This window comes from Zingiber officinale, chromosome 3A, assembly GCF_018446385.1.
Source record: "Zingiber officinale cultivar Zhangliang chromosome 3A, Zo_v1.1, whole genome shotgun sequence".
Lineage (NCBI taxonomy): Eukaryota > Viridiplantae > Streptophyta > Magnoliopsida > Zingiberales > Zingiberaceae > Zingiber > Zingiber officinale.
The window spans coordinates 94990771-95002758 of record NC_055990.1 but is presented as its reverse complement, the minus strand read 5'-3'; the positions used below and the strand labels follow the sequence as shown (position 1 = coordinate 95002758).

Below are 11988 nucleotides of genomic sequence, written 5' to 3'. Positions count from 1 at the left end.
CGCATTGCTAATTATTGCTATTAAAGCATTAATAAAAAAAAGAATAATTTTCGAAATGCCCACGGTGTTTACCAACCTTTGTATATAAAAAAAAAAAGAACCTTCCAACAATTAATTAATAAAAAGATATTTTACTAGCTATAGAATGTCCTCTTATTTATTTTATCTTTCTAAAAATAATTAAATGGCACTAAAATATTTATTTAAATGAGTTATTGAGGATTTTATGTTGTGCTTGATCTTATTAAACACTCACATTTCAAGGCAAAAACAAAAAAAATAACAAAGATTAAAAATTTCAACTTCTCAAGGCACAAATTCCATAAACTCAGTTCTAGCAATCACAGCAAGTGAAGGAAAAGGAGAACTGGATCTCTAGAAAATTAGATCAATGAGCATGAGCCATGTTCATATTACTGAGATCTTTACCTTGCAGAGGGCTGGAAACAATGGTGGGTATGTTAAGCTATATGTCATGCCCGAGCAGATCGGGTGTCTCTGCTTCTACGGTCGACAAGGCCGTTCGCACCTTCCCTACCCACGAATCCAGGCGATCATGCAACGATTTGATCTGTGGAATCCCCAGGACTCTGGGTTGCACCCATGAGACGTATACTGTGCCCTCAACTTGATCGACGATGCCTTCGATGAGGTGAACCTGAAGGGAACAAAAAGGGAAAACTTCTTGAGTTGTGGATGCTAAAAATGCAGTAGGCCTATAATTGGATCGCTGTTGATCCCAGAAGAACAAAAATACGTGAAGGAATTAACAATTGATCATGTCTACTGCTGAACTTAGTTAATCAGAAGAGTTGCTAGTATCCGACATGGGTATGTATCACCACATCGAACACACGAGGACTTGTGGAAACCAAAAAGATGTCCAAATTTAGGACTTCTGTATAGGGTTCCTACTTGCATCACAAGAGATCCAAAGTTCAAATCCTACAGCGCTTTTAATACCATTTTACAGCTTATCTGTGACTTGCGGATCCACTTGGGTATCGCAAACACTCAGATCTCGTGGTTAAAGCCCCCTTCCCTCCTTGTCTTGTGGCCCCCATGAGGTTCCCGCCCTCTGCAAACTGACACAAGCTCATTTCACTCATGAGCAGGTCTGATATCACGATGGGAAGATTAGATGCTTGCGACTAGGACTCAACCTAAGATGAACACAATGGCCACGAGAGCCTCTCATATCTATGTTTTCCCTAAATTAACACGATTTAATCCCTCCTCTCTCAAATCTCTATGCTTCCGAGAGTAAACACAACCTAAGTGTCTGCACAGATGCTTCTAAACATTATTAAACCTGAATGGTACGATGTTGAGCGTTGACAGAAGTGTTAAGATCCTTGCTAAAAATTATGAACATCGACTAAGGATCGACTAAAGGGAACTGAATATGGCCATAAAAATGAACAAAGGATGAATATACATGTAACCAGTTACCACGAAATTTCGCAATTAACATGCAAGAAAAAATAACAGAAGAAAAAGAATGGATTCTAAAATTAAGAGGTGAAAAAAAAGTTATGCTTACTGAAAGGGCTTTCATGAGGAGATACTCCGCGTCTTCAATGGAAAGCTTAGTTCTCTCAGTGATGATACTTAAAGGAATAGTTCGATCCTCAGATGGACGACTATAATAAAGAAAAAATATCAGAACGATGTATTAGTCACATCTTCAATATAGAAAGAAAAAAAAAAAAAAAAACAAGCTGGCCTATATCGGGAAGTAATTGTACTTTCTCTGATGATTTACCTGAATATAATTTCCATCAAACACAAAATGTTGATTTTTTCAAGTAGCTTCCTCTCATTCTCTACTAATGCAGGTTGAGCAGTCAATGCTGCATTATGGATCTTACATAGTTCTTGATATCTAATCAGATTTCCCGAGTTAAAAGCCTGAAGAATATGATAGAGCCACTCCACTTGTGTCCCAATGAGACTATTGATCTGTAGGCCAATCAGAAGCTCAAATGCATGAGTAAAAATGGTAAGTAAAAAGGAAATCTCTGTATTGAATACCGATGGCGCATATGAATGCATTTAAATTGATAGCGTATAAAAAGCAAGAAAACCATTGTATGTATCATCCAAAAGTAAAGTTACATTTTTTTAAAAAAATTATAAAATGAAGAACATACTTCTTCCACCTAACATTACCAAGCAAATTCCTAGAAACGGGTAGGTAGAACTCTGACTTACAATAGGATGGGCAAGCAATTCCCCAAAGTTGTATATGTTATCTCCCAGCAAAGCTGAAAGAGAAAGATCAAATGACAAGTCCTGAAAATAAGTATAATGTCAAGTTTAGCAAGTGGATTACAAGCACTGATATTTAAACTAATTTTGTTCAGATGTGTGAAAGTACATGCTGATATTCTCATAAGTCAAAGAATTAAGAAGAACAAAAGTAGGGGTGGCAATTTTTGACCCGACACGAAAACACGACCCGAACCGAACACGAAAAAATCAGGTTAGGGTTGGGTAGTTTCGGGTTCGGGTCGAAATCGGGTCGACCCAATTGACCCAATTAATAAACAGGTCGGGTTCGGGTCAACCTGAAATGACCCGATTACAACCTGCGAACCCGTTTATAAATAATTATAAATTTAAACTAAAATTACAAATTTAAAAAAGTTAAAAACCCTAAACATAGAGATATGTTATGCTATTGATTGCAATGTTGCTATGAGTTATCATTTATGATATGAATTTTCAATTTGTGTAGATAAATGTTATTTTTAATTTTTAATTAAATATACAAATTTTATTTAATGAATTCAGGTCATATTCGGGTCAAACGGGTCAAACGGGTCAAACGGGTCAAACGGGTTAAACGGGTTAAACGGGTCAAACGGGTCGGGTTCGGGTTCGGGTCGGGTTCGGGTCAAGTGCGAATAAACAGATCAGGTTCAGGTTGAATATTTTGACCCGAATTAATAATCAGGTCGGGTTCAGGTTGTCATTTGCCAACCCGCCAACCTGCCAACCCGAACCTGTTAACCCGAACCCGAACCGAATTGCCACCCCTAAACAAAAGGTTAGCCAAGGAAATTAACTATTCTATATGGAGTATACTGATTCAATAAATAAATGCAAATTTGCATTGTCTTATCTAGAAAACACCAGCAAAATTAGTGTTATAATGTTCAGAAAATTATGAAAAAAATAAAGGAAGGTCTGCCATTCTTCTACAAGAATCTATAACCTTATAGTTATTCATCTCTGCAATCCCAGAATCCGAGCATGACTTTCTCACACATTTTTTTTTCTTTTGTGGTTTGAATCCTTAAATTTTCACACCCACAGAAATGAAATGCAAGTTCATGTTTGGGAGGCATTCAAGGTCTACTTACCTATGAAAAATGATAAAACAATGATTTCTAGCATTTCTCCTCCTTTACTAGCAATGAATAGCCAAATTGAAATACACTAATTGTACAATGTTATATAAGATGAAATTGCTCACCCATGTTAATTCTCTACTATACACTCCCATGTTTTTAATTGGTAATTTGATTACCTTGTGGGAGCAGAGAGTTAAGTATACAGCACTATTAGCCAGTTCAATAAATCAGCAAACTTACTTTCCACGAAGATATATCACATTTACCAGTTTGAATGATGCCGAAAGCGACTCTACTGAAGTGTATGCCAAATAAAGAAGAGCACTCTTATAGAATTCAGCAAATTCTTTTTGAGATTTATGATACTGTGAAGATATCCAATAATAGCTAGCATGAACAGAAGGGTCAACATCAGTCATGTTGTCCAATGTGCTCTTTCCTTCATCAATAAGCTTTTTACACTCCTTTTGATTTCCTTTTTCTAAATTTAATGCAGCAATTTGCATCTTAACATATAGGATAGGCTCCTCAATCCTCAACTCTCGAGTAGCATGCAATTTTTCAATTATTCCCTCAAGGTAGTTAATTGCAGCATCCTTCTCAGAATATTGACGTGAAACCACCACAGCAAAGTGAGCAAGCTTCAAGAGATTGATTTTGGTTTCAAAGTCTGTAATGAAGTTATTATACAGCTGTATAAGTGCATCACCAGCCTACAGGGCGAAAGAAAATAGTTAGTGCGACATCATATGCAAAATTAGTAAAAGCAATAATGCAAAATTAGTAAAAGCAAAGGATAAACAATAGCATAATAGGAAACAATTGGCACACTCTCTAGTTAGGCTGGCTGACATATAACCATGTAAACAAAAACAATTGAATTGTCCTCGCAGCCAACAAATTTGATTATCATAAGCAATGAATGTACCAAAACAGAGACTTAAAGTATTTGTGATATTGACCATAGAATTTTTTTTAAAAAATAACAATGTCATCGTAAGTAATTTTATAGTCACATGTCCATAACAAATGAAAAGGTTACAAAAAGTAAATTCAACGAGAAATATATCAGTGTGGATCATTTGAACCAAAATCCCTGTATTGCTTCTAAAACAGACTACTTGAGTGCATATGATGTGATTAACATGGTAAAGAATGAGTAGTAGAAAGGAGAGGAGCTTCGAAAGTATAGCTGTTGTATCTCTTAGACTAAAAGAAAAAAAATTATAACACCGATTTAACATACTTTATGGTTTGGAGTGTTGAACTTTTATGAAGCAATTAATTCAAAAGGTCAATTTACCAAAGATGAGAATGTGAAGTTACTAGAAAGAAAAGATAAAATAAAAGTATCAATAACAACAAAGAAAACATTAGGGGTGTAGCTTCACTAGACAACAAAATGAGGGAAGAAGATATACTGAGATGGTATGAAATATGTTCAAAGGCGTATGAATAAATTCTATAATTCCATTACAGTGGAAGGAAGAGAGATCAAAGAACACATTAGTCACCACAATAAAAAAATAATTAAATTGATTTGGATATTCCTACATAAAAATAGTTATATTGCTTCCTATTTAAATGTTTTGAAGTGCATAGGATGACAACATAAAATATGCCAAAGAACAGCATATGCTTATTAAATCAAAATGCAATGTAATCTAGGATCAAAAACTACAATGAAATGATAACAACAAAGAAATGTTGTACAATGTCTAATAAGCTGCAAACTAAATTGGATAGTTAAGATGATCAACAATCAACATTGATTGACTGGACTTTAAAAGAATTTAAAAATATGATAAGTGCATTATCAAATGAGAAAAGATGTAGGAAAGACAACTCCTTCAACAAAAATTCCTTCTTTGACAGGAAGATGAACTCCCAAATATCCAAAGTTCAATGAGTCCTTTTCCGCTAAATGATTAAACTTAATTTGTTTGACACTTAAAAGAGTCAAAAGGAGCCTTCTGGAACAATTAAACAGAGCCAAGGCTTATAAATTCTCCCCTATACTCCTACTACAGATTTAAACATGCACTTAGCAATAGACATGCAACAGAAATACAGATATTTCTACTTAAATTTAGATTAGCAACAGAGTATAAGCCCCAGAAAAATAAACAAAAATCATGTTCATAGAACAAATTTTTGAAATGGAAATTATCTAATAACTAAATTCCTTAGGTTATCACATCCATCCTGGAAGACTCTTTGAAATTGAAATCTCAAGCAATCCAACTAGACAATGACTATGCATGGTAGACAACTAAAAAGTAAAAAAGCCTAATGCATTTTTAAATTTGCAAACCAGAAAATTATAAGCATATAAAAGGGAGGATGTTTAGTGATATCTGTATCTGAATCCATGAATTGCAATAACAAGGTTTAACTATAATAAAATCTAAGACATTCTTCCTAAATTGGAGCGCATCTTATAACTCAAGACAAACATCCAAAAACATAGATTGACTTTACCCGACCTAAAAACCACATGGGGTGGGGTAGTAAATCTTCAATACAAAATTTCAACGCGGAATCACATAAAAATGTACATCACCTGAAAGACAAAAACTACTTTAGATTTGTTTAGGCATCCAAAAGGAACTTAACTTAGGTATCCAAAATATCCAATAATACCATAGACCCAACTACACAGGCAAATGAATCACATAAAGAGAAACGGAGACTCAAGCCAAGATCAACTAGGCAGCTTACTCTACAGCGAAGGAGATTCCCAGCTAAATCCCACTGGATTACCTAAAGAGAATACGAAGACTGAAAGGAGAAAGGGGAAGAGAATACCTGAACTACCGCCAAGGCTACGAATTGCTCGAGCTTGGCGGTGAGCTGGTGCCACAGCTTACGCTGGTACAAATCCGCCAAGGCGCTGTACCACTCCGCCAGCTCCGGCCGCGCGTCGCGCTGCGATTCAAGGTACTGAAGGGCCATCCGATTCGATCCGATCCGATCCAGCTTCCCCTCAGGATGAAATCGGTCGCAGGACGATCTCTTTCAAACCCTAAGTTGTATGGCACCGTCCTTCCGGTTCTTTGCTTCCGTTTTAATAATTCTACCACCACCCAACCTTTTCATTTCACTCCTACTATTTTGATTAATTATATTTTATCACGAACCTTTGCAAAATATTTTATTGTACGGCTTATATTTTTTCATTTCTTACAAAGGACCTTTATACGTTTAAGTTATTAAATTATCTTTCTTATCATTTTGTAAAATGTCATGGCACAAAGTGATATCTTGTATCTCAACCCGTTCAGTATCATTGGCCCCGCTATTAAATATAAATAGATAAATCATGAAATACTTCATCTAGTAATAAGATGAGATAATCAATGGGATATTTTACATCGGTTAAGAATCAGTTTCAGAATGATAACACTAACATTACTGTATGAACTATCTTAGGCATTGTAAAATATCTTCTCATACGCTATTAAGCTTCTCATATACTAGTTAGGCGTTATTGATCGCTAAGATTTTGAGTCTATCAATAGAGATTCTAATACTTTTTTTTAATATTCTTTCTTTGAGTTTCTAATCCTCTTTTATTCTTTGAGGTTATTCAGTGATAGTTCGGTACAAATTAAATTCTATGATCCGGTCTAGGGACGAAGTAAAAAATAAAATCATATGGAGGGGTAAAATTTGTTTTAAATTCTCAATTAATTAAAATAAATAAATATATTAATTGATATAAACGTACGAAATAATAACAATTTTCTATTTAGACACATATATTCAGATAATCATAAAATCAAGTCTTAACTGACCACAATAGAAAATCATAATAACTAATACGAAAATAGAAGCAACACCTACCATTCAAAATTTTCAATTCTATCTTCTCTAACAATAAAACTAGCTTGCAAAAATACAAAGATATAATAATAATAATACTTTAGTCAATATAATATAATTAGTAAGATAAAAAATAGATATAAAAATTATTATTTACTAATTTATTTATTATGTTTATCCATTTTATATTGTACTCTATGTTTTTTCATAATTTTAAATTCATCACTAATTAATTCAATACTAAAAGTTTGAGCAATCTATTTATCAATCTAAGTCACTAATGAACTAGCTAAAAAAGCAATTTTCTATTTTGTTCTACAATCGCATCTTCATAATCTTCATAGATGAAAAATGCACATTTCATGGTTGTAGTTGAAATTGAAAGAGTCGAAATAAGTTTAATCAATCGATCTACAATATAATAATTCTCTTTCTTTCATCTCCTCAATAATAAATGATACAATTTTGAAAATATTTGCATATTCTAAAAATATAGATTGTGCTAAATATTGATCTCAACAAACTTCAACTGATACATTATATGCAATTGTTATTGACTTGTAAAATCATCGGGATAAAACTTTTCAACAAGTTTGTAAGTGTAATTAATATTGAATGATTTATATCCATCTCTTAGATCCAAAACTAAGTTAAGCTAAAGTAATTTTATTGTATTTTCATCAAATCGATAATTCATTTAATATTGAATCTATGAAGCTAGTGAATATATTAATTCGATAATGATGTTCTAAGATAACATTTCCTTTTACTCAGTCGCTCTCTACTTGATTGACAAGGAGCTTGCATGTCTGGTACATCTATCTTATGTTTATCACAAAAACTCGTCACCTTGTATTCTCTAACTTTTTGAATAAGTTGTTTTGTATTATCCACTATATCCATAGCATTTATAATATATTGAGACTTATATAGCATAATTTGGCAAAGATCGTCGATCATTTCTAACAACTCAAGAACAAATGCAATATAAATAAAAATTCAAATGATAATCATAAGTTATTGCTCTACTATATAAACTATTTTTGCCATTGGTAATATCACTTAAAACATGTAGAACAAGATCAAATAAAACAAGTAAACTATGAAGTGCCCTCAAGTTATAGCTCCATCATGTATCTTGAAAATTGTAATGCCCCAATTTGATTTTTTTTTTCCTCTTCCAAATTCAAAACTCATTAGTAGATATCAATTCTGCAATTTGTAACATGAGCAATTCGCAATTGATCGTGACGTTTGAAAGAAGAATCCACTAAATTTACTATAATAGCCAAAGTGTGAAAAAAAAGTGTTCAATATGAATAACACTTTGGGTAATTGTTACCAATGTCAATTGTAGACGATGTATAAAACAATGAACATAATATGTATATAAGCATTCATTCAAAAAGAGAGATTGCAAATCAATTCCATTCTCCCCGCATAGTACTAGCACTGTCGTAACCTTTTCCTTGAATATTTTGTATGAGAAGATTATTGCGAGATAAATACAACAAATTTTCCTTTTTAAAGTAGATGATTGTATATTTCCACTTGGACAATGTCAAAAAATCTTCCTCTAATAAAGCCCTTTTTATCAACAAATCTTAAACAATAGTCATTTGCTCAATTTTTTACTCATCTTGATATTCACTCACAATAAGATAATACATGGCATTACCAATTTTTTCCGTGATAAACGTTTGAATTCTACTCGCATGGAGTGATAAAATCTCCTAAATTTGAGAACTATAAGAAGTATTTTTAGTACATTTTCCAAAACAATGGATCTCACATTATCATTATAACAAGCTGTATGTTTAATGATTTCTATAAAATTACAACAATTATGTGAGCCTCAGGATTCATCTCAAGCTAAATCTTGGAAAACACATAACTTTGAAGCATCAATTGAAATTTTACATGGTAAATGATTTTTACAACTAACTCTAAAGATTATTTGTCCATGATGTTATGGATATATTGTAATGAGTTAATCAAATTGTTGAAACTTTTTATAGTATTTTTGTGTACATAATTAGTACCAATCCCTTCATGAATTGAAAATGAATAATGTTTACCACTATTCACTTTTTTCAAGATTAAAACCCACCAATAATAAATGCATTTGACCCAAATATAGAAGACATTAAGTTGCATTTTTGGCGGAGAATATTCTAATCAATCATAAAATAACTTATATCAAGCAAGTAAAAATTGTTGGGACACTTCGGAGCTAAAGGGGGGAAGGGGGTGAATAGCTCATCTCGCTCACTCGCTCGCTTTGTAGATGTTGTTGTGGTGGATAAACTTGAAGCAAAGCTCCCCAATACTAACAAGATGAATTTACTTGGTATCCACCTCAAACAAGATGACTAATCCAAAAATCCGGCCCTCTCTCACACATCCACTATAAAAGAGCTCCTTCTCGAAAATAATCCGAAGGCGGAGGTCTCGTACAAGCTCACACACAAAGAAGATACAAGAAGAGAAAGATACAATGATACAAATGAAATTTTACAAGATTTACAATGATGAAACCCTGGCTTGCTCTCTTCTTGCTTGTAGACACCTCTTGATTAACTTGAAAGTTCAGCAATACTTCTTTCTAAGTCTCCAAGAACTGGTGTGTAGTTGTCGAGAATCTGTATCGAGCATTATTTTGAAATAGTGCACGCTAAAACCCTTGTATAGGGCTTTTCAGGCACTTTAATCGCTTAACATCACTCTTAAGTGATTACCGTGATTACCACGTCAGCAACCTACTTCAAATGGCTATATTTTGCATCTTAATTAACTAACCCAGCCGATTACGCGTACCTAATCAACTAGCCTAATCGATTAGGCATGCTTATTTTTATGCTAGAATGGCTTGTAAGCGATTAAGCTTCGCTGCTTAATCGCTTACCGTAGCTACTATTTCCTACAAAAACAACCTTAATCGATTAGCATAATCAATTAAGGCTTGCTAAATCAATTACCCTAATCGATTCAACTTCATTTTATTTCTCGCGACAATGAGTTTAAGCGATTAGGGTAATCACTTAAGCTATGGTAATTGATTAGCCTAATCGATTACCAAACCCTTGTTGGAATGTATACTAAAAGCCTAGTTTTTTGTATAAACATTTACTTAGAAATAAAAATCATACTGGTCAAATATCTACATTTATAAGTTAAGTACAGTTGTTCGATTAATTTATATTGTAGATAACATGGTGTGTGGTGTCACACACAGAAGATCATGTTATCAATTCCTTATAAATTATAAACAGTAGCTCACGACTGAGATAGAAAGGAACAAATCATTGGAATAGTCGTAGTATAATTAGGTATTACTTTATCTTGACTGATAAATTACACTAGTACACTCTCAGTGTATTGAGCATGACCATTTAAGGTAAGTTTCTTTTTATACTGACTTAATAAAAGAACAAGACCTTAGTTATTATGGAAGTGTGTGCTCTTAATCATAATATAATAACAAGCACATATATTTAGTATTTATTTCTTTGACTTATCAAAGGGTGAGATTTAGCTCGATAAATCAATAGGTCTGATAAGTTGGGAAATGATATTACTTATAGTGTGTGTTGTTGATTATAGAAGGAAACTGTGTCCTAGTAATCTAGGTTGATAATGTCCTCAAAAGGAGCTTATAAGGATTGTCATGTTAAACTCTGCATGTGGACTTAGTCCGACATGACAATAAGGTTGAGTGATACTATTCTTGGACTGAGATATTAATTAAAATAAGTTGTCAGTAACTCAATTAATTAGCGGGCATCCGACATCTTAAACACATGGTGACTAACACACTCATAATAAGAAGGAGCCCAAAATGTAATTTGGGATTGGTGCGGTAGTTCAATAATAATTCTTTAGTGGTATGAATTATTATTGATGAAATTAAGTTGGGTGTTCGGGGCGAACACGGGAAGCTTAATTTCATCAGGAGACCAAAACCAAATCCTCCACTCGGTCCCTATCGTAGCCTCTTATATAGAGAGAATTATACCCATCTATACCCACCTTTCTACCCACCTTAAGGTGGCCGGCCAAGCTAGCTTGGAGCCCAAGCTAGGGCCAGCCAAAGCTAATGGTGGAGCCAATTTTAGGTGGTCGGCCAAAGCTTGGGTCCCAAGCTTAGGTGGTCGGCCACTAGAAAATAAAAAGGGATTTTTATTTAAAATTATTTCTTATGTGGATATCATGATTTTAAAAGAGAGTTTAAAATTTAATTTTTTTCCTTTTATAGCTTTCTACAAAAGATTAAGAAAAGATTTGATATCTTTCCCTTATTTGTAGATTGAAAGGAAGATTTTAATTTTGATAAAATTTTTCTTTTTTGTAACCATGTTTATGATTTAAAAGAAAGTTTTAAAATTAAATATTTCCTTTTATAAGTTTCTATAAAAGATTAAGAGAAGATTTGATATCTTTCCTTATTTATAGATTGAAAGGAGATTTTAATTTTAGAGAAAACTTTCCTTTTTGGAAATCATCCACATGTTTAAAAGAAAGATTTTAATTTATAAAATTTTCTTTTATAACCCACCATGAAGGGATAAAGTGTTAGAGAAAATTTATTTTTAAATTTCTGGAAACAAATAAGGAAGTTTTAATTTGTGTTTAAAACTTTTCTTACTTGGAGATTTGGTTATGGACGACCATGTTGTTTAAGAAAAGGGAAATTGATTTTAAATCAATTAAATTTTTATTTTTCATGGAAAATGAATTAAGAAAGTTTTTATTTAAATTTCCTTATTTGTCAAGACCAAGGATTATAAAAGAGGGGGTAGAGGTG

At 33.1% G+C, this 11988-nt stretch overlaps 1 protein-coding gene across 1 annotated transcript; it reads right to left on the bottom strand.

Annotated features, from left to right (window-relative positions):
• Nucleotides 1-280: 280 nt before the first annotated feature.
• LOC122052080 (26S proteasome non-ATPase regulatory subunit 13 homolog B-like) lies at nt 281-6417 on the bottom strand. Its single transcript, XM_042613469.1, has 6 exons — nt 6168-6417; nt 3626-4072; nt 2215-2295; nt 1766-1962; nt 1544-1643; nt 281-658 (listed from the first exon to the last, which is right to left on the bottom strand). Exons 1-6 carry the CDS (start codon nt 6312-6314, stop codon nt 467-469), a joined length of 1164 nt encoding a protein of 387 aa, XP_042469403.1. The 5' UTR covers nt 6315-6417; the 3' UTR covers nt 281-466.
• Between the last annotated feature and the right edge of the window lie 5571 nt (nt 6418-11988).

Coding starts and splice junctions, on each gene's coding strand:
- LOC122052080 (XM_042613469.1), bottom strand. CDS start 6,314: ATGGCCCTTCAGTACCTTGAATCGCAGCGCGACGCGCGGCCGGAGCTG. Junction 1,963..2,214: donor AATTGCTTGCCCATCCTATT/GTAAGTCAGAGT, acceptor ATTGGCCTACAG/ATCAATAGTCTCATTGGGAC. Junction 659..1,543: donor TCCTCATGAAAGCCCTTTCA/GTAAGCATAACT, acceptor TGTTCCCTTCAG/GTTCACCTCATCGAAGGCAT.